This window comes from Natator depressus, chromosome 5, assembly GCF_965152275.1.
Source record: "Natator depressus isolate rNatDep1 chromosome 5, rNatDep2.hap1, whole genome shotgun sequence".
Lineage (NCBI taxonomy): Eukaryota > Metazoa > Chordata > Testudines > Cheloniidae > Natator > Natator depressus.
The window spans coordinates 57,004,257-57,028,038 of record NC_134238.1 but is presented as its reverse complement, the minus strand read 5'-3'; the positions used below and the strand labels follow the sequence as shown (position 1 = coordinate 57,028,038).

General features: G+C 40.9%; 1 protein-coding gene across 1 annotated transcript in view; it reads right to left on the bottom strand.

Annotated features, from left to right (window-relative positions):
• Positions 1-23,782, bottom strand: part of ADGRV1 (adhesion G protein-coupled receptor V1) — a 421,530-nt gene that overhangs the window by 252,799 nt on the left and 144,949 nt on the right. The window contains exons 55-67 of the mRNA XM_074952844.1: positions 22,403-22,605; positions 21,583-21,759; positions 20,943-21,125; positions 20,411-20,590; positions 12,277-12,441; positions 10,618-10,735; positions 7,295-7,418; positions 5,568-5,706; positions 5,292-5,477; positions 4,675-4,907; positions 2,537-2,685; positions 877-1,078; positions 303-522 (exon numbers count right to left, since the gene is read on the bottom strand). Coding sequence (XP_074808945.1) covers positions 303-522; positions 877-1,078; positions 2,537-2,685; positions 4,675-4,907; positions 5,292-5,477; positions 5,568-5,706; positions 7,295-7,418; positions 10,618-10,735; positions 12,277-12,441; positions 20,411-20,590; positions 20,943-21,125; positions 21,583-21,759; positions 22,403-22,605 — 2,279 coding nt within the window. The remainder of the gene's footprint in view (positions 1-302; positions 523-876; positions 1,079-2,536; positions 2,686-4,674; positions 4,908-5,291; positions 5,478-5,567; positions 5,707-7,294; positions 7,419-10,617; positions 10,736-12,276; positions 12,442-20,410; positions 20,591-20,942; positions 21,126-21,582; positions 21,760-22,402; positions 22,606-23,782) is intronic.

Here is a 23,782-nt window from a genome sequence, read left to right as displayed (position 1 = left end):
CACTTAATTTCTTGACACCTCAGTTTTCTGGTCTTCAAGCAGAGGGTAAATAAAGAGATAACATCTACTTTACAGTAGTTTTAGTGGGGTCTAAATTCATTCATGTGCATAAAGCGCTTTGAGAGCCTTAAATGTAAAGTCCTATGGAAATGTAAAGTAGTAATACATTATTGCTATTATATTTTCAACCTATGAATTTAATAAATTACATACCTTCCTTCTCTCAACATGATTTTATAGAGTGAAATTATATCTTATTTTTATTGAAAACTACACAAAATGCTTTGAAAGGCAAGGCCTACCTGAGTTTCTCCTATCAATCCTCCAGTTCTTTCCAGCACCAAGGACAGTGTCAGCGAGGAACTGGGGTTTGGAACAATAATTCGGCTTTGGTTGAGGAATCGGACAAGTCCATTAGGGGAGTCGCTCTTAGCAATAGTGATTTGACTCACTAGGTGGAGCCCAAGGACTGCTCCTCCGGTGGCTCCTATCAGCTGGATTTCAAACTGCTCTGCAAACTCCCTGGGTCAAAGAGATCAGAGTCTTTAAAACACTAACAAACATGGAGTAAAAATAAAAGCTGAAAATCTAGTAAGTTGCCTTGTTGGTTGCATATATGCACTATTTTAAATGTACATGAAGCAATGAATGTATTGTTGATTATTCCTTTTCTTTGCATAAACCTGAGATCTGAAATAAAGGTAATTCAGTGACTTGGCAGCAGCAGCCAAGGGCTCTCCTAACTTCCTGCACACTCATTGGTTTGTTCTCTTCAAATCAAAGTATAAGTATGTAGCATGCAATGGGCTAAAACTGGATTTCTAAACAATTATAGGGTAACAAATGAATAACTAAACAAAGATCCAACACCATTACCTTTCATCATCATCTGTAATAGAGACACTGATAAAACTCTGGTTCTGGCCATGATGAAAGATGACTGAGTTATTATTGACACTGTAGTCAATACCATTAGGAAGTGCAGAAATACTTTGAGAGAGAAAATCAGCTGTCACATAGCCATGAGTTCCACGCTTTCTCACTACAGGAATCATGATCATTCCAACATCCTCTTCCACTGCAAGAGTAATTCAAAATGACCTACTGTACAATAAGAGCGCATTTTTCAGAGTAGCTTCATAAACTGTACATGTAAATGACCATTTAGACACCCAAAATAGGTGATTATACACTTATGTGCCCATTGTACTCACAAGGGCATGAATTGCTTGGGCAATTGAGCCAACTGCTTCTAAAAATTGGCCACAGAGTGACTAACAACATTATAATATACATAAATGGATTATCACTTGTTTTCCATAAGAGAATTATGTGCACTTTCTTTAATCAGATAGACAGAGAAGCTTTGAACAACATCCAGCTGTCTTATGTTTCTAGGTTCTCTTTTTTTCCCCTCTCAGGTTTTGACACTGATCAAAATACATGCACATTATTTTAAACTTTAATAACTGAATCAATAACAAAGAATACAATGCTACACTCATTATGATTTGTCAGTTTACAGTTCCCTCAATAGACGATTTGTAGATTACTTTGTTATGTACAGTATGATAATTATAGCAACTATTCATGATCTTCAGAGAATATGTAAAAGCAAATGCATGCCCAATTAATACAGTGAATGAATAAGAATCAAGGTAGTCTTAAGACACATCTTAAACAATATAAGGCTTTACCAATTAATAACATCTTGAACTGAACTGGACCGATAAGCAAACGGCTAGCCAGTGCAATGCACAAAACTCAGCTGTAATATACTTTAGACTACTTGCTCAACTAAGTAGGGAGGCTGCCACATTTCACACTAGCTGAAGCTTGCAGGGATCTTCAAGAGCAGTCTTAAATAGAGCATCATATTGCAGTAATCCAATGTAGTGGTGGCGGCAAAGGTACTGATATTTTCAGAGATTTTACTTATTACTGAAGATATCAAAGGCCAGATTCATCCCTGGTGATCCTCTATTTATTTCTCTGGAGCCATAGCTAGGATTCATTTACCTCAGTATGTCATACAAAAGTACACCATAACGAATACAAACATTTGACTGTAATACATGAGAAGACAAATAATAATCATAATGGTAATACTTTGCTCTTCTATAAAACTTCCCGTCTCAGGATCTCAAAATGTTTTATAATTGCCATTGAAATAAGCCTCACAACACCGTTTTAAGTAGGTATCATTCCAGATTGCAAAATATACCAGCCCAGGCACAAAATCTACTTGCCTTTCCTTTTCTATGATGACTGATAATGAAAAATATAATACTATTTCCTTCCTCCTTAAAAAAAACACTTCTCCCAGGCAGGTGAGCAAACAGACTTTTGCAAAACTGTATTCATCCTTGTTTACAAAGGCTGAAAGCGGGGAATGAAGCTCAATCACTTACCCAAGAACATACATGAAGCTTGTGGCAAAGCCAAGAATAGAGCCCAGAAGCCTTGACTACCAATCCTGTGCTGTAGCCGCAAGCCTATCCTTTAAATTGCAGCATAAATTTAAACATTAACCTACCTTGCAGAGTGATATACCACGGATCAAACTCAATGATGCCCTCTGCATTGTCATTTTTCGTTATAATGATGTGAACTGTGGAGATGTTTCCTATCCCAGGGGGCTGGTCCACTTGCAGTCCATTTTCTCTAACAGCAAAATCAAATCCACTTGCAAGAGCATGAGAAGAAAATAAAGATATGTTAGCTTTTATAAAAAGAAATGGGCTCAAGATGCCTGTATGTCATTTTGTAGACTCCACAAGTACTTTGGTTCTTTTACAGTTATTGTCACAACCCTCCCAGCCACACCTTTCAAAAGCAGAACAAGTGCAGGACAGAGTTATTTTTTTCTTCCCTGAAAATGAAAGTCTCTCCATTGTCACGTCTTTCCAATTTTATTTGCAACCAACTTCACAAACCCTTGGGAAGTACAGAAACAGTAACCTAATTGTTCTGTAAGAACAGACAGTGACAAAACTATCTATTAATGAGATTATACCCCAAGAGATAAACCTTAAAGCCCTGAATCTACAAAGGCTCAAGTGTGGACTGTTGTTTGTGCTGTCTCCCATTGTTGGTGCATAGCTTCTGTGAGATATTTTGTCATAATGATCTGCACTTGTGGATCTCTTTTGGGATCAGGGCCTAAGATTAGCATGCCCAGTATGGATACCAGTAGTAGAAAGGATCAGCAAATTTTCTGCAGAAGAATATGATGAAAATTGTACCATGTCAAAGTTACAGAGTATTGACAAGACAAAATTTAGTTCTATGCCAAGAAATTCAGTACAGTTGGCAAGTATGCACTAAGTGACAGAGGCCAAATTTAAATCAGAGGTTGGAGGGTAAAGCTGTACGGAAAAAAATATCAGTTACTGCAGGATTTGCAAGGAGTGATGAATTTGTGGGATTTGCTCACAGAGAAAGCATTCTTCACAGGCAAATATTTTACATTTCCATCAGCAAACTTTTCCCCAACTAGAAGAAAGGGTCTGAGGACTGAGCCTTGGAAACTCAGAGCTAAAGAAATTATGAAAACTATTCAAAAATTAAACTTGCTCCTTCCCAGGGTCATACTTAGGGCACTATATCAAATACACTACATTTTACTTATTTACAGGAAATAGACTAAGTTTTCAGACAGTCATGATGGCTCATGGGAATTTTAATGCAATCAGTCATTCAACAACAAGACATCCCATTAGTCCATTAGAGATCTGGGTGCTTTCAAAAGATAAGGGAGGACCCAAGTAGCACAAGGACACTTAATGAAGTTTGATGGAGGTGTGGGTCGTATTTACTTTAGTCTTGGACTTCACCATTGTATCGTTTTGTCAGCCGGGAGAGGAGTGTTGAAGGTCCAAATCTTTGAGTGTATCGTTTTGTTGTAAAAAGCTTATAAATTATAAAATAGTTAATTTCATAAGCTTTAGTTTGAGGTTCCTATATAGTAATATAACATACTGAAAGTAGATTTCTAGAATGGGATGAAACAATCTTTGGTTCTTAGTTCTAGGCAGGATTGTATCTAATTTATTTATACTTTTTCAATCAACAGTAAAGAAATGGACTATTTCTGCTAAGATTAAAAAGATATCTCTTTTTTGCCATTTCCTCAAAAATATCCTCATATTATATTAGAGATGTTCATACTTCCCCAAGTATTGTAACAAAAGTTACAATTTTGTAGTTTACAAACTATTTTCTCCCTTTCAGTATATTAGATTAAATTATTTCTTGCCTCTTCAGAGATCTGCAGCATTTATCACCCATTCTATAAACTTAACCCCAACTGAATAAGCACATTTCACCTTCGAACTGGATATTCCATTTTCCTCACTATGTAAATCTCTACACCATTTTCTTCTGCACCTCTCTGGAATATCCAAAAATAAATAGCTATTAAATTTCTGTGATACCTACTGAGTCCTCACTTTAATCATTAATCAGTAATTTATTAATGTAATAAATGTTGGAAAAATGAGGGTGTCCCTCTATTTATATTTGATCCAAATCTCTATTATTACAGTTAGAAAATAAGCTACTAAATCAGAGTAAGAATCAGGGACTTTACTGCAGTGAGGTAAGATTCTATATACATAGTTCACTTTTGGGCCTGTAACTAATCTTTTCCTCTGCAGTGAAATTTATCTTTACCTTCCCTGGAGCTCTACTTTGGTAATTGTTACTGAAAATTCTTCAGGACCTTCAGGAAGGTCATCATCATGGATTTCAACTGAAATCCTCTGAGTAGTCTCATCTGGCTCAAACATAAGCTCCCCTGACGAGGAAGTGAAATCCATGCTCTCCTCTGCAGTCCCATTTAATGTCCAATAGCAGAGTTGCACTCGACCATAATACCCACTGGAACGGACAATAGTGATGTTAACCTGAGGGAGACAAAAAGCTTAGTTTTAACTTTTTGCCTTTATTTTGTGTTATATATGCTTCTAAGAACACTATTCTACAGACATCACATCAGTTAGTTTTACTAAATAAAACCATTTAATAAATTATATATAGATTAAATACAGAAACGGAATTAATCACACAACTCAGAAGAGGCCAGCCACTTCAAATATCTCTCAAAGCCCACCACACAGAATCACACATTACACTGTATTGCACACGTGCAGAAATAAAGTCTCAGCTATTTATTTTTAGGAAATTGCCATCCATTGTACATAGATAACGACATCTACCAAAAGCATTAAAAATTCACATTTCAGATTAATTCCTCCATTTTTAAGGATTTTAATCTTTTAACTCAATACCGATTTTTCTTCTTCTGTTGTCTGAAGAGTTTCCTGTGAAAATGCAAATTGCCCATAGGGGAAGTCACTAGCAACCATGGTGATATTTGCTATGCTAGTAGACTCATTTATGACTCCTCCATCACTGACTCTAGATAGATGAAACTGGTAGTAACTCTTCTCTTCAGGAAGGTTATCATCTATAGCCTACAGAAAACAAACAAATAAAGCTGAGCTCTACCATTAACTACTAACAAAAAGAGTACTGGAATAACCAATGCTATAGATCTCTCTCACCTGTATTAGTATAACAGCTGCAGACTGCCTATCTCGCATTGTCAAGGTCCCTGATATCTCAGCAAATTCCTTCTGTAGAGGGGGTGTTATATTCCAGTACACAGTGACCTCCCCAAAAATCCCTGGGCCACGTACTAGGCTGTAAGTAAGAACATATACACATTGTTGTGTTTCCTATACATGTTTTATTTTATCTGTGCAAGAGATGGCTGGTACTCTGCCTAGGTTGTTATGAATCTGTGACTCAGCCAAACATTATCAGCCTCACTGAAGCTTGAATTTAATATAGCAGGTCACCATTACAATTCTGACAATGTTATCTCTGCAAGTAGGTAACGGTATTGTAGTATTTGCAGTATTGCATATACTCAGCTTCCCTGATGTTGGGAGGGGATCACTGGCTGCCTCTCTAGAGGAGGAGCGATAGTTCAATGGTTTGAGCCTTAGCCTGCTAAACCCAGGGTTGTGAGTTCAATCCTTGAGGGGGCCATTTAGGGATCTGGGGCAAAAATTGGGGATTGGTCCTGCTTTGAGCAGGGGGTTGGACTAGATGACCTCCTGAGGTCCCTTCCAACCCTGATATTCTATGATATCTCTTTACCTGCTTTGCAGTAGCACAAAGCAGGCAGAGCCAGGGCTGAAAATTGAGTTCTCTGGGTTCAGCTGTGCCTTTTAGGAAGCTGAGATGCACAATGGAAGGGAAAAAGAATGGGAGCAACCTGTAGAAATTTTGCCTTTATAAGGGATTAAAGCCTCCAGAAAGACTCTACAGAGAGTTAAAGCGGCAAAGAGTCCTCTGGCACCTTATAGACTAACAGATGTATTGAAGCATAAGCTTTCGTGGGTGAATACCCACTTTTTTGGATGCATCCGACGAAGTGGGTATTCACCCACGAAAGCTTATGCTTCAATACATCTGTTAGTCTATACAGGACTCTTTGCCGCTTTTACAGATCCAGACTAACACGGCTACCCCTCTGATACAGAGAGTTAAGTTACTTACTGCTCCTTTAAAAACCTGGAGATAGCACTTCTCCCACTACAGTCAACCTGGCAAACTGCAGGGCAGGGCAAGATGCTGGTTTTGTCCACACACAACCTCTCTGGTGGGACTGCCAATGCTACAGGCAGCACTAGCTTGTTCTTTGAGGGTTGCAACAAAATACTCTTTCCACAGAAAAGTGTTCTAGAAGGAGGGGGCAATGACAGCTGTGCCTTTCCCACCACCAGAACACCCACACTGGAATGGTCAGAATTTGGCATTCTGTGTTCTGGTGCTTAGTTATAAAATTCAATGAAATCATTATGCTTTGCTTCAACTCAAAACCCAGGTCACTCTGTCGCTTTACATACCTGTAGACAGAGGCAAAAACTAAGGCACAATTGTGAAGTGGATTTCTTCCAGTCCCTGAGAACTTTGCAGGGGCTTTGATTGCCATAAAAACTCTTCCTTTTAATGCATTTCATCACATGCATTCCTGAAAGACCCTCCTGAGCGCCAGGGGTTGATATCATTTCAGACTGACGTATGTTTTGCAATTCCTTTGAAAATAAACGGTTATTGACCTGATTTTCAGAAGTGGTGAATGCCAGCAACTCCCACAGACTTCTGTGGGAAATGTGGATGAGCAGCACCAACGGAGGTCAGGCAATTGTTGCCCACCCTTTTTGTACTAAAAGGAAATGTGTACTCAAAATATGAGCAGAGAAATCAATGATGCACCTACCTAATAAAAGCAGTTCCGTTATACTTTCCTGAGGGTTCCCCAATGAGAATATGGTTGGAAGATGGAGCTATCCCAACCACCCCAGAAGCTCCCTGATCCCCCAGAATAATGATGGTTGCCAGACCTACGAAGAGAGGAAGAAAGATTTTATGATAATAAATGAATAACATTTTCAGTACATTCAAGTTAGTACACAAGATTATAGCAAGAGCAGAAATATTAATTAAAATAACTTGCAAATAATACTTAGCCCTTTTAAACACTTTATAAATACTTTATTAACTAATATGTAAAACACCATGCTAGCAAAATGCTGTTTTATCTTTATTTTGCAAATGGGAAATCTGATTCAGGTGGCCTGATTCTGATCTCCCCTTACACTGGTTCTATACAGGTATACCTCCACTACCAGTGTTCCCTCTAAGCTGCGCACCTGCACGGCCGAGCAGCACTCCATCAAGTGCTGCACATTTGATTATTACAGCTGCACAGGTGCACACATCCTCAGCGATGGCAGGAGGGCAGCACCCAGGAGGGGCCGGGGCTGGAGAACAGCGGAGGGGGCAGCGTGGAGTGGGGGCTGAGGCAGCCAGGCAGCTGGAGGGGAACCGAGCAGCAGGGAGCCCCAGCCACCCAAGCTCGTGGAGAGGGACAGTGGTGGGGGCACCTCATCCCCGCCCCACCCCAGGACTCGCAGGGCCAGAGCACAGTACTCTGCAGCCTGATTTTTGCACAACACCCTCCCCATCCTCCTCCCCTAGGCCGTGCTTCTCTCCTGGGCCTCCCGCTCCTCACTGGAAAGGAACCAATGAGAGCAGAGGCTTGTGAATGGCTGCAAGCAGCCAGGAGTTCAGGGAGGTAACAAAGGGACCGGGAGACAAGCGGCTGAGCTGCCCAGGCTGTGCTTAGTGCAGCTGCAACCCCAAGTGAGTAGCACCAGCAACTTCTGGGTCTGTAGCAACACACCGGGCAGGTGTGTGATTGGCACACAGGAGGGAACCCAAACTGGGAAACCTGGGCTCAGGGGTATTGAGGCTGGGGAAAGAGTGGGTGACTTCTCTGGGCATAAGGGCATGGGTCTGATTCTGGGCTACTGATGCTGTTCTCACTCTGCAGAAGTGGATGGAGGGCGCTGAAATAGCAAGATATGATTTTTTTAAAGCACAATGTTAATTGTGCTTCAACTCTGCACACTGCATTACTTCCTCTACCTTCTTTCTTTCTTTCTTTTTCTTTCTTCCTTTTATTTTTTAAAGCTCACGCAATTCCTTCGAGAGACATCCCTGTTGTCATCAAGTACTTTTAAAAAAAATGTTGCTATAAATCTATCAATCCACTCTATCAGAAGTTCGGCTGCAACGTAGTCTAAAAAGGAAATGATTAATCAACTGTTGCTTTCCAAAAAAACAGCAGTTATTTTCTGTGTAGATTTTAGTGGCACAAGTTTGTGCTTTTTAAAATCATATAATTTGTTTAGTTTTTTTTAAAAGATGAAGAATTAAAAGAAAAAAAGAAACGGAAGATGTCCTTTGCTGTATAGATGCAAGTTTCCACTTGGAAACTAATTAAGGACTTCCTGTAGACTATCTTCAGGAGTCTAGATAAACAACTTGCATAACCAAAGAAAGTGGTTTCTTATGAATTTTTGCAGGTGAAGCCTGATCTTTGTTGGTACGTATGTTGTTTGATTTTGAATCTTTAAACTTTGCTCAAAACTTCCTAAATAAAGGGGTTTGGTATTAATCTATTTGGGTCTATTTGTATGCTAACTCCTGCTCCTGTTGCAAAAACTCCCATGAACTTTGATGTGCTGAATAAGTTGGCAAATGTTGACCAACAGTTCAATATGTAGAAACAGCAACCCAGTGAGATAATGTAAGAATCAATACTGCATTTCTATAAACTCCATGTAGTTTCACAATCCACTATGTTAGAATCAGGTAATTTTCTCTTTTTGAATAGAAATGTACTATAACACTAACGGTGTATGTACTGCTGTTAGGATTGGAGTAATTTCCTTTCAAAAGTATGCTGTGTGTGTGTGTTACTCACTTTAAAGAAGATTAATAGGGATTCTAATTTTCACATTGCTTGCATTGCTAGCAGGTCTCAGTTATGAAGCTCGTACATAAAGATTTAGATTTTGTTTGCAGATTTCACGTGAAAAGAATACTGTGTACAAATACTTCACTGCACAATTATGCTCCAGATGTTTTGTTTTCAAAATGACAGATTGAATATTTGATGTTTCCAGACAGCATGTCGAAGGAATTTTTAAATTTGTTGAACTTGAAGGTGACAATCCATGTTTAAATATGCTGCTGATTGTAGATTTTTTTAAAGTATTCACCTCTAGGGCCAAATTCTGCCATCATTTTTTAAGAAAAACTGCCATGGGCTTTCTGCTCAAGTGACGAGCACAGATTTTGGCCCTTGTTTAAATTGCTGCCTTACCATTAATGAAAAGAACTTCGGGTTAAACTATACTATATAATATGTGAGGGTGATTTATATCTAGGTTTTTTGTTTCTACTGGTGGCGCACATCCGCAGACTACCTCAATATTGTTACACATAACAAAATTCATTCCACACATGAACGGAAAAAAATAGAGGGAACATTGTAGCTGGAATCAGAATCAAACCCAAGGCATGAAATACTAGCCACAGTGAAATCAATGGAAGTTTTGCCATTAGCTTGAATGGGGCCAAGATTTCAACCAAGCAACTTAAGTGACTTTCCGAAGGCACAGGATGAGTTAGAAAATTGCAAGATTCCATTACATGTAACTGAGTACCGGGGGAGAATGCTATATTTAAAATGAGTTGTCTACATCACACATTTAGAAATTGACACAATTGTGAATTATAAATCAGAATTTAGGACAAAATTCTGCCCTTAAATAGACAGAAAGCTATAGCCTTCATTAGGAGCTCACTGTGGAGAGTATTTAGCTTATAGAACTTATATGCCTTTACCTTGCACTTCCTAACATTTTCAATTTTTGATTTTCAAAAGCTTCCAGTTCCTTAGGCACTTTTAACACTTAATTATCTTATATAGTCACAATTTTTATATGCTCACAATTAATTTGGGTGAAAAACTATGATCTCAGAAATGTCCCCTCATGATTTTTGTTCAGTAAATCAACAGCTAGTTAGTAAAACAATTTAAGGAGGACTGAGAATTTCAAAATGTGATTAGCTAGCTATACACATTCATACAAAACAGATATTTCAAAACAGAAATCTAGCATAAAAAGGCCTTCTGGAATTATAATTGGAAGCTGCCTCATATGATGAAATAGCAAATTATTTCTTTACCGTTTATTGGGGATATCTCTGCATTATCAGTAGACACCAGCTGGATGGTATACATTTCATTCCCCTCCAGTAGGCCATCTTGTATCGCTCGTAAAACAACTGTCTTCTGGGATTCAGTCTGAATCAGAAAGAGAAGGAAAATGAGTTAGGCTGATATTTTTCAGGTGAGATCAAGCAAAGTGCCTGATGATGCAAGGATCTGAAGGTCTTAATTTCTACTGAAGTCAATGTGGGTTAAGAGAGTACAGCACTTGGCACATTCGACAGAATTGACAAGTTCTGCAGAAGCATGTCGATTCTGATTAAACTTTCTATGGAAACCAGGCAGCCTTGCTATCTCACCTGGCTTCCTGCAAGCCTGCCTAGTTCTCCAGGATCCTCAACTCCCCTGCAGCCAACCTGGTAGGCTGCCAGGATGTCTGGTTCTCTGGCTCCCCTACAGCCCACCTGCTGTCCAGCACCCCAGACTGCCTCCCCTCATGCACAGCCAAGCTGTCTCCCCCCCAGGCAGCTGCCTCCTCAGGTCCCCAAGCTGACTGGCTCTCTGGGCAGCCCAATCCTGAGAGACCACCAGGTGGGCTGCTGTGGAGCTAGAGATTATGTTTCATATCAGAAACACCAAAATGTTCTTGCTGCAATTTTTCCACAATGACATTTTGCAGTATTTAGGTTTCACTAAGAATTCCAAGATTTTGGCCTCCAAAACCCAAACCAAAACCGGAGAGAAATTCTGTTTCATGACCAGCACTCTAGGCTAGTGGAATATCCCCAAGTCTTTTTCTTGATAACAGTCTGCCCAGAAAGGAGCTGTATTCCAGTTTGTTAGAATTCTCAGCAGCTGCTGGTGCTGGCTACAGCCTCAGCAAACTTTCTTTACATGAACATTAAACAGTTGGCAAACCTGAAAGTGAAAGTTGGTTGTATGTCTTCAAAACCACTAAGAGACATTATTCCTTAAAGTTTCCAGTGGCAATATATCCGGATGATAAATATAATACATGCTGCAATCAGTATAAAGTAGCAATGCACCAGAAGACAGTAAAACAGAATTCATTCTGTTAAATGGATGTTTTGGCTCAGCACAGTGTATAATTTGTAACAGAAATTAATCTATTAATGTCAACAACAATAGCTTCACAATACTTAAACTTTTAAATCCTACCTCAAGACCCTCTTCTGCCATGAAGCCTACAGCTTAGCCAACTAACACTAGCTAGTTTGAGGGTCACATGGTAATCGCTGTTCTTTTAAAAAGAATACGTCCTGAATTTATGTTTTATCTCTTCCCAGACCTGGCAAGTTGCATGTCTGTTTAGACTGTCAGCTAATGCAATGGAATAACTGTTCTCCATGGTCATTATTACATTTCTATAAAATTTTTATTCTTTTTAAAAAGACAATTTATAACATTTTAAAATGCCACATTCCCTGGGTGACTTACCCTATACCAAGGTCCTCCAGGGAATGGGCCATCCCTTCTTTTCTGTTTGGAAAGCATGTGGCATGTTGTCAAAACTACCAGATATTTTTTTATTGTGTTGTAACAGACTACGACTGTGTACAAGTCTGTAATGTACAAGTATATAACTACATATGAGAAAGAAGAAAACGTAAGCAAATGTAAGGGAAGCAAATGGGATGTTGAAATTCTGGGAGTACCTCATTAAAGTAAAGAGTTCCATTCAGAGGAGTGAGATCATATCTAGCTGCCTCCTCCAAAATCCATATCATTCGGACTGCCCCCCGTCCTCCTTGACTCCGACTCACAGTCAGCAACACAGTTGCAGCAGAGTCTCCAGGTGACTGGGGCTCCTTAACTGTCACCTGAAAAGAGGAGGAGGAGGAGTTAGGGAAGAGCTAAGAAAAAACATTCACATGTTATGTTTTTATAACCACTGCCTTGGAAAAATTATAAATATTGCTATCAATGACATCTAAAATTATATTATTCTCAACTGTGTCTCCAAGATACAAGACCAAAAAATCAATAGAAGTTAATGCAGACATGTACTGTTGAATTCTGTTAGCAAAGATTAACCACTTAAGTTATTTCTGTATCCACTATGATACAACGCAATTACATATGAGTCACCAGTGGACACAGCACTGGAAAATATACAGTAGAGAACAATCAAACACGAGAAAAAGAAAGGATTAGATAAATTTACAGGCCTTTTCTATCTTTGATTTCTATGAAAAACATTGTTGCAATATATCATTAATATATTCAACAGATACTCAGGCATCTCACATGAAATCTCTGGAATTATTATAATACTGAAATGGAATAGATTCAGTCATTCATAGGACAGGAACAATATAAAGGCAATAACTCATAACTGTACATTTTCCACCCCCATGTATTCAGTTCCTGGCATGTTTATTTGTTTTCAGTGTCTGATCAGCATGACCACTATACTGTTATTTCTCAATAACCGTAATTTAGGGGAATCTGACTGATTTCTTGACAGCCATTATTACAGAGCACAAAGATTTACATAATCTCTATATCGTTATTTTTCAATAAATGCACTGTGACTGTATAAATTTCTCTACTCCAATTGGCTACTATAATCTAGTTGTTCTGATTGGTGTCTGTACTTAAATTTCAAGCTATTGGCCAGAAACAAAGATGTCACCCTTATCTTCTTATGACTTCAAGAGGAAGCCCCAAACTGTCAGGATTTAGTGGAGAGGGAAAAAATAAATAAATAATCGAAGAACACAGGGCTGCGAAAGAACTGTAAAGGAAAGTGTTGATTTTAGGGGGGGTTTGCATTGTGGAGAGGATGGGGAAAACATTTCAAATCCTTTATTTATTGCCCTCCTGCCAGGCCGAGTCTTGCTGCCATTGAAGTCAATGAATATTTTATAATGGATTTCAATATGGAAGAGGAACAACCCCTCTTTTCCCCCCTCTTCTCTTACGTTCTTTTCTCTCCCTTCCATAGAGGCAAGCCTGACTCTTGCCTTACACAATAAGGCCAATATTTCAAACCTGAATGCCTAAAGCTAAGCTCCCAAATCCACATTTAAGCTCATTAAAAAAAAGAGGCTTGATTTTCAAAGGTTCTGAGCATGCCCCAGGACCAGGAGCGTCAGTACTGGGAGGACCTACCCATGTTGTGAGAGCCCACTTCACAGAGGCTACAGCTACTGTCTGCAATCTGTGTGCGAAGTAGTTGAGACAAGGGGCTTAGGAAAACATGGCAACTCAGCACTGAGCTCTCACAAGCAGGCCTAGCACAGGTACCAAGCCCTGGTCTTCCTAACCAGAATCCTACTGGAAAAGGGAGATCAGTGATTTTTAAAAAAAAATTGTGACTACTAAATACAATAACCAAATTATAGCATAACAAGACAGACCAAGGTATTTGTGAAAACTCCCTCTGCAGTTTAAATCACAGTACCTGTTAACTTTGCTCCTGAGACCTTTGCTCGACATATATGCACACACAATCATTAGGTGGGAATAATGTGACAGAACTGGACGTAAACTCAACTAGACTGAAAAGCCAATAGATTCTCTCTCTTCCTGAATCAGGAGGGAAGCCAGCTTTTTTTTTTTTTTTTTTTTTAACATTGGAGTTCACGTGTATCCAACACAATCTCTCTCGTAGGCTATTTAATTATTTTTTTTTCACAATTCCTCCTCTGTTCATTAACTGCTACCTTTCACCTCCCTTCCAAAAACACCTTCTCTCCCCGTAAAAAAATAATCAAAATTCCAAATGTTTCTTAAGGCCTGTCTCCTGCTTATGAAACTGTACTCAGCAATTGGGGAGAAGAAAAAACATCATGTCTCTTAATGACCAAATGCAAGAATGGAAAATTTCTTACCGAGAATTTCCTTTCTGTTAGCAGCATCTCCCACAATTCTTGACATCTAGACTGCTCTGCTCACTCTTGCAGCTCATGAAGGTAGATCAAAATTTTGGTGCCACTACTCCGGCCACACTCCATCTGCTCCCACTTGTGGCCAAAAAAATTATTCCAAAGCTGTACAAATTTGTATAACAATATTAGTAACAAATACTTCAAAGGTAACTGACCAACTATGTACAGGGGATCGCAACTGGAAAAATACAGTAGCATGGTACAGATCCCACTCAGCATCTGGCCTTTTCTCTCTTGAGCCATTTAGGGTGGATAGAATTGTGGGAGACATGGCTAGTGGAAAGGAAATCATCAATATGAAATTTTCCGTTCTTCAGCCTAGTGTCTCCCACAGTTCTTGACATCTGGGAAGTAGTGAGTAGTGAACAGATGTAGAAAGGGTTATAGAGAAGGTCAAAAGAAAAGGAAAAGTGGTATCCCTTCTTGCTTATAACATTTTCTCAGAGGGCAAAAATCATTTCTGGACTACCACCTGCACCACCTTTCTGCCAAAGGACACCTCTACAGAGGACAGGAAATCCACCTTGTAGTGCTTAATAAAGGTGGTAGCAGTTGACCAGGTGACCACCTTACAAATTTCCGCTGTGGGTGCATTAGTTCTTTCTTCCCACAAGGTCACCAGGGATTGTGTGGAGTACGCCCTGAGTCCCTTCCGGAACTAAACTCTCTAATGCCTTCTACACTTCCATGCTGCATAGTTTAATCCACCTAGCAATGGAGGACTTGGAAGCTCTGAATCTTTGGTATTTTGGGTGGAAAGATTCGCAAAGAGCATCTGATCTCCTCATGGGCTTTGTACTTTTGAGGCAAATTTTCAGGTTCCTTCTAGTATCTAAAGTGTGCCACTTCTCCTTGCTGGGATGCTGTGGCCTTGGCCGAATGAAGAGAGATCCACTTTTTGTTAAACATATAAGGAACAGTTTACTTTCAGGATAAATGATTCCAGAGTTCTGAGCCCCTCATGAAAAATACACAGTAAGTGCTACCAGCTCCAACACTCACCTGACAGATCTGATGGCTATCAGGAAGCAAGTTTTGATAAACAAATAAAATGTTGACACTGCATCAGTGGTTCAAAGAGGTGGTTTGTGAGGGCTGTCAATACAAGTGGCAAGTCTTATTTGGGAAAAAGAGGCCTGATTGCTGGGTTGGCTAATTGGACTGCCCTAAGGAATCTGGCTACTGGGGATTCTCTGCCAGAGAGTTTGCAGATCTTGTGAATGTCACGCTACCAAGGACAGACATCTGATGTGTAATGGTGCTGGGTTGGAGATCTTTGTTAAAGCCTTCTTGAAGAAATCTGAAGATAGACGGAAATGCTGGATTTCTAGGATTCGCTTCCTGATACCTGACACTGAATTTAGTCCAGATAGAGGAGTATGCTTTCATAGTCAATACTATTCTAGAAGGAAGAAGTGTCCTGATGACTTTGGAGGGCAAACCCAACAAAACTAGCGTTTCCCCTTTTAATAACCAGGCTGTTAGATGCAGCCAGTTCAGGTAAAGATGAAGAAAAGGACCTTGTGAGAGGATTCCCTGTCTTGTTGGGAGATGTAGTAGTGTTCCTAATTTCAGGTCTATCAGATACGAAAATCAGTGTGGGGTTGCCAGTATTACAGTTGCCCGCTCGGATTTTATTTTCTGGACCACCTTTGCTAACAATAGGAAGGGTGAACATGCAACGAGAAGGCCATCTGGCCATCTCTGCAATAGGCATCTGTCCCCATGAATCTGGGGGCTACTTCCCTGGTGAAGTACTTTGGTCTCTTCACATCCATGTGGTTTGTGAATAGATCAGTTGAGGGCAGTCTGAATGACTGGACGATTAACTTGAAGACTTCCTGATTTACGCACCACTCAAAGTCGTTCCACCTGCTAAGCCAGTCCACTTTTTGATTCAGGTTTCCCTTTATGAGAACTGTCGTGAGGGAGAAAAAGTTCTGCCCACTTCATGATTTCCATCACTTTTGCATGTAGCGCTGGACTTCTTGTTCTCCCTTAGTTGTTCCTATTTGTGTCTGTGGTCATGTTGTCTGACTGAATCAGCATGTGGCTTCCCTCTAGGATGGACTGGAACCTTAGTCACTCCAATTTGACTGCTCCTATCCTGGGAGGTTTCTGCTGTGGGTCCTTTCCTCCAGGTTGCTTTGGGCTGTTTGGGACTCCAAGTGTGCTTCTCAGCCTTCCAGACCGGCATCAGTTGTGAGAATCAGGGAATCTTGTGGATATTGTCCTGGACTGACCACCATTTTAAGGAATTGATTACCTGATGCTCCAGAACCTTCACTTGATCCTTCATGCGTCCCAGGGAGTGGTCCCAAACCTTTAAAATGACCCCTTGAAAGTGCCTCATGTTTCATGGCGCCCATGGAGCGATCTCTATGCATGATACTAGGAGGCCTAGCAGTTCAAGGCCTAGTGCCATAGTGGGTTTCTTGCAGTTCCAGAACAATGCAAGGAGGATCCTGAATCTTCTGGAACCTTTCTATAGAAGGCTATATCCTTACTATCAAAGTGTCTATGTCCATTCCCAAGTGAGTTATTTTAGTGGAAGGAATCAAGGAGCTTTTCTTAATATTGATAATAAAGCCATGTGCCTGCAGGAGATTCAATGTCAGGGACGTAGCCCTGTGTGCTGTTGCTGGTGATGGAGCTCTGACTGAGATGTCGACTAGGAAGAGATACAGATGGATAACCTGTGATCTGAGTCTGACTCTGATTACCACCACCATCTTTGTAAAGCCCCATGGGGCCAAGGACAAGTTGTATGGGAGTGCCCAGTATTGATAACGCTTCCTGTCATAAGCAAACCTTAGGTATCTACTGATGCAGGGTCTGATCGGGATGTGGAGGTATGCATCCACCAAATACACTGATGTCAGAAAATCCCCCTGGGACAGGGATGACACCATAGAGCAGGGGTGGCGAACCTGTGGCTCCGGAGCCACATGTGGCGCTTCAGAAGTTAATATGCGGCTCCTTGTAGAGGCGCCGACTCTTGGGCTGGAGCTACAGGCACCAACTTTCCAATGTGCTGGGGGGTGGATCTGCCACAGGCTCTGGATCTGCCACAGGCCCTGCCCCCACTCCATCCCTTCCCGCCCCCTCCCTTGAGCCTGCCGTATCCTCGCTCCCCTCCCCCCCCGCCCCAAAGAGCCTCCTGCACGCCACGAAACAGCTGATCTGGAGTTGCGGGGGAGGTGCTGATTGGCGGGGCTGCTGGTAGGTGGGAGGTGCTGGGAGCGGGGCAGGGGAGCTAATGGGGGGCTGCTGAAGTAGTACTGTGTCTCTTTGGCAATATATATTGGTAAATTCTGGCTCCTTCTCAGGCTCAAGTTGGCTACCCCTGCCATAGAAATTAGGGTCTCAATCTGGAACTTCATTTTGTTCATCCACTTGTTGAGCCTTTTGAGATGTAGAATAGCACAGATTTCCCCTGTATGCTTCTGAACAATGAAGATGCAGTAGAACCCTGAGAAACTTTCTTCTGAAGGGACATTCGCTATTACTTCAGTATCCAGGAGATGAGATATATCTCGTTCTGGATTAGGTCATGCTTATTGGGGTCATTCAAGATGTGGGATTGGACAGAGAACACATGAGGTGGAGCCCATAACTCAAATGAGTATCCTGGGCTCACTATCTCACTGACCCACTGGTCCGTGGTCGATGCAACCCATTCCTCTAGGAAATCCTTCCTCCTAACTTCAGCTCAGGGCAGAGGCAGAGACATAGGTGGTCTGTGTCATAAACAGGCTAACAGGGTTCCCACTGGGCTTTTCTCGGGAGCCACGGTTCCAGAGCTTTGTTTTGGAGAACTTGCTGTCCCTTTGCTGGCATTTCTGCAAGGATGAAGGCTGAAAGGAGTGCCTTTGTCTGAAGGCCAGTCTGAACTCTGTCTTAGAGGCAGGATGTGGCATTGGGAGGGATTGTTTAGATTTTGTAGCATTGTCTGCCACCTGACTGTCTAAGCTTATCTCTCAAAAGCAAGGCTCCCATAAAATTGGCAGAACACAGCACACTATTTCGAGTGGCTATCCATCTTTCAGTGATGGAGCCATAGGTGGCGTCTGGTCACTGAGCTGGAGGCCCTAGCTTTGGTTGAGACTTTCATAACATCCACTGAAGCCTCTGCAACAAATGATGTTTCTAGGGAAACTTTCTTTAAAATGGAGCCAAAGTCAGGGTGATCTCTACTCTTGAGGGTTCTGAGATCTTCCAGCCAGGAGAGAGAAGAGCTTGCAAAGCAAGTAGCTGCTACAGATGCCTGGAGGAAGGCTGAAGAGACTTCAAAGTCTTTTTTGAGAGTGGCCTCCATTGTTTCTATCTATGGTGTTCCATAGATAGAAACAATGGAGGGAATAACCATATCTCTCGCCAGGGATGCTACGGTAGCATCAGTCTTCAGGATCTTGGTAATCTGGTCCTTTGGTTCCTGGATCTCGTAGAATTTTATGGTGATTTTTCACAATGTACTTGCCCTTGGTCTGGCTTACCCCCCATTCATCCCTGATTATTTCCTCAAAGGAGGAGTGTAAGGGAATTGCTGCTTCAAGGGAGGATTTCAAGGGGAGAAATTTGCTCTGTGGCTTACTCTCAGGGATCTGTATGGGTTGAATCTGAAGAGTGGATACAACCTTGTTGTACATGGCCACAAATTTCTCAGGGAGAAAACAGCTTTGCTAAGACTTTCCCCAGTCCTGATCGGAGTCAGAGCCTGACAATTCACCATCCTCGGTGGAGAAGATATCACAGGATTCATGCCTCCTACATCTTTTAGGCTTTTTCTCCCCTTTTTTGATTTTTTTCACTTTTTTGCTTACTTAGAGACCATATGAGCTCCATTGTGGCTTTGGTAAGGCCTTCTGCAGCTAGCTTTCCTAGAGGCCTGCAGACCTCTTGTGAGATCCCTTTCTCAGTTCTCACCTACTGGGGCCCATTCCCGCAGGGAGAGGGAAGGGAAACATTTCCACAGCCCTCTGGCCGAATTGGGAAGGGGGGCTGTCCCCTGGTTCTTTCCCCAAGACACTCAAGACCCATTTTAAGACTTGTGACCTCTACAAGTCTCTCCTCTCTGTTCTCCAGGGGCCTCTTAGGACTTACCCCCGAATCAGCTGACTGCGGTCCTCCTCATCCTTGGAGCCTCTCCCTGTTCTGCACAGAGATTCCAGGTCTGTATTTTCCATTTTGGAGATGCGGCTGTTCTGGTGGGTAGAAGACCCCACATGCCAGTCCGACTCATAGCCCCAGTACCTAACAGAGTTAGGAATGGAAGACTGAATGCAGGCTTGGTACAACTCACCATCTGCTGAGCTCGGGAAGGCAGTTTCACAGATGGAGCTCCATTTGGATTTCTTTCAGTGCTTTCTAGGCAGCTCTCCCATCCCTAAAAAGATGTGGAGGAGCTAGCAGGGAGGCACTGCAGAGGAGACTTCACCTGGATTCCAACAGCCGACTAAAAACTGGCCCAGTGGGCGGAGTAAGGGAGTGAGAACACTGCTCACATCTGCCCCAGAATTAGTCAAAAAGTACCCCTTTAGGCAGATGAAAGAAAGGAGCACTGAAACTAACATCTGCATGCTGCTGTGGAGGCAGAGAATCTGGCCAGAAGCACAAGCAGAGGGGGTGTGAATAGAGCAGTGGCGCCAAAACACTGATTCACCTCTGTGAGTTGCAAGGGTGAGCAGAGCAGCCCCGATAGCAAGAATTGTGGGAGATGCTGGGCTGCAGAAATGACATTTTGTACAAATATAAAATGTTTAACTGTCTGCATTGCTGAAAGCTACGTTCAGGAAAATCTGCACATTGATAATTGATTCTAAGAAACTATGTGGTTGATGATACATAACATTCTTCCTGCTTATGCTTAAAACTGCATCATGTTGCTCACACTTACATTCTTTTCTTCGAACCCAAACACGCCAACAGGAGAGTCATTTGGTGGAATAGTGACAGTCACCACAGTGTCATCCCCAAGTCTGGCACCACCTGTCACCCTGATTAAAGTGACGTTGAACAGCTCTGAAAATTCTATTGCAGTGTCATCTATGATTGTGATCTCTATCATCCCTGCAGCCTGCAAAAAAAACGAGAACCAATAAAACAATACAGGATACAACAGTGAATTCAGTCTATTTTATTTTATGAATGAAACTGGTGGAGGTGTAAAGACATAGACCCCCAGTGTGGCAAACACTTATGAACATATTTCCCTTTAAGTACCTGAGTAGTGCCATTAAAGTCAATGGGACTGACTATGCATGTGCCTAAAGTTAAGTTCCTGTGTACATGTTCACAGGATTTGGACCACAAATAGTAAGCAGAAATGTCCTCTGAGACTTTACACTCATATCTTTTAAAGGAAACAAATGCAAAAGACCCTGAGACTTCTTAACTCAGAAATGTTTATATTTTCAGCAACATCATACTTGTCCATCTGCAAATGTAAGGTTTCCAAATGATGGCGTAAAGTCTTCCACGCTAGCGCTGGCAGGCATGGCTTCCCAGTATAGTTTTACTGACCCAAACCTCCCAGCCTTCCGAACAACTGGCAACTTCAGTATATTCTGTGGTGGAGGCACCTCATAACCAGCAACTGCTCCACTAAAATCCTGAAAATTCAGAAAACATGTTGAGTGCCAAGGCAAATGTGTTTCTCTTTTCTCATTCCCTGCAAAAAGACTGATACCAAAATGTTCAAAAGTAGCCAAAAGTGAGGGGCTATGCGTTAAAGTAATGAGTTAGCCCCTTTATATATAATCTATAAAACAAGACAGCAATATTGATTATTATTAGTAGTAGTATTATAATTATAGAAAGATCAAATTGTTAATCTGGTGTAGTTAGGGTAAAAATAACCCACGAGTGTTTTAGCAATTCCAATGCTCTCATGAGCTAAGTATCATTAGCAGCAAGAAAACTTTTGTATGGAAATTGCTTGTCCAGTATCTGGTCAATGTAACTGATGTTTAGTGCTAGAAATCTTTTAAAGACTATTTTTAAATGCAGCCTGAAAACACAGAACCTACTGCTAGAATACAAGAGTAAATGTTTAAAATTCAGTCTTACCTTCATAACATTGAAACTAAATATTCCTCTGGGGTCATCATTCTCTTCAATTGTTACCTCAGCTATTTCTAATCCAAGTCTCTTCACACTTGGCTGCCCTTCAGCAAGAGAAGAATCTACCAGATGCACATCAGTAATATTGACTACAAATCCTTCCTGTAATTCTGGAACATTATCCTGTGAAAATGTTTTTAAAACGTCACCCCAATTGTAAGTTCATGTTATAAGATGGATATTATGAAAGGAGGAAACTGACTGGCTGCTGACTGAGCAGAATCAGGTAAAACCATGGCAGTTGAGATTAAATAACTAATTCCCTGCCTCACATCACATCGCCTATGAAAAGGGGGGAAAGGATTTCTGAAAACACTGCTGACTAGGAGGACCTGAAGGACTTTGAACATCCTATAAAAACACATTTTTATTGGTCATGATAAAGTCTAGGGGCCCCAATCAATTGATATTTTTTAAATCTGAACAATAAATCTGTTAAAATGCAAAAAGTGAAATACATTATTTTACACAGATTGAAGTTGTGCCAAATTTATAACCCAACATGTTCCTGAGAGGGTTTAAAATTCACCACAAACAAGTTTCCATAAAACCAAATTACTCATTTCACAGTAAACAAAGCAAAGGATTTGGATTGCTCACAAACTAGTTACCAGTGTCCAGACTCTGCTGAAACAGATTTAATGAGCCAATTTTCCTCCTACAATACTTATAGAATGTTACACTTTTCCTTTTGCCCCTGGACAGAACCTACACTATAATCTTCCTTAAAATATAACAAAAACTTGTCTTCTTTTCAATTACTCACAGGCAAAATGGTGACTATAACGTAAGTCGTGATTGTGTTCTCTGCCATAATTATTGTTTCTTTTTCTATCACATAATCCTTATTCTCCTTGGCTTGGTTGAAAGGCTGAAGGGCAAAATTAGGTTTGGCGCTCAACTGTACTGCAATATCTCCAACAAATCCTTGTTCTCGAAGAATTTGTAAAGTAACAATAGTAGGATTCTCTGCAAGATGAAATGGGAAAGAAATCTATATTAGCTCTGGTAAAAACCCATCAACATATGATTGCTCTAACCCTTTCCCTGCTGGTTTTCCACTTCATCTCACTGTGCTAGAATTATCCTGTTACTCACTCACTGAAATCAATGGAATGTTAGAGCATGAATTCATGTTCAACATCACAACCAGTGCACTCTATACCTAAAAATTTAGTAACTCAAGCTGTTTGAAAGCGCATAAGGGATATTTGAATCTCTGCACAGAATGCAGGGGCGGGTAGCATTCTGAGCGGAAAATTTTTTGAGAAACATAAGAATTGAATTTTGCGATACAAAACCTTTACTTTAATGTACACATTCTCAGTCAGTTCCCCTCTCCCTCCAGTGCCCTGTTTTGAGTGCCCTTCATGCGTTTTAAATAATTCTGAAATCACTACTGATACTGATATAGAAAATGACCTCTTGGCAGTGACTCTGGTGGTGATACTCAGGGATTGCCCTTTATTCGTGCATGTCTAAATCTCAAATTCCCCAGAAAAGGAAATGCACTCATATTGGTGATGACTCAGATCCCCTTTGGGAAACTAGATTTTCACCAGAGTCCAAGAAATTGCAGAAAACCTAGGGCGTGCCTGGAAGTCCTGTATCTAGGGCAGGAGGGGTGGGTAAAAGTGGATAAAAGAAACAAACCAGGAAGGCTAAGGGTAAGACAAAAGGAAGGAAAAAGGTATGTTTTTGCTTGTAAATATTGAGCTGCAATGTAGTGTCCATTTCCATTACTTTTCATCTGAAAAAGCCCTACATGCAACATGCTCTGAAATACTAAAAAAAGGAGTAATTTACAGATTAAACTCCAATAAATCATCAGATGCCAAACACAAATCATTGTAATGAAGTAGCATGGGGAATATGTTTTATACATATGTATAGAACACATAAGTTACTACAAAATTCAACTTGATTACATCTGCTGGGCACACTACACCTTTGACTGAGAAACTGTGGCAGGGAAGGATGAGGGGCCAGGCTCCTAAAAGCATATTTCATGCACGGAAAAGGGCACACAACAGACTATTTTCCTCTGTCTTTGGGGAACTTCCAGGATGGAAGCTATGGGTGAATCCTGATAGCCCTGCTGGTAGAGACAAGAGTGGGGGAAAAAAAAACAACATGTCTGGTAGGG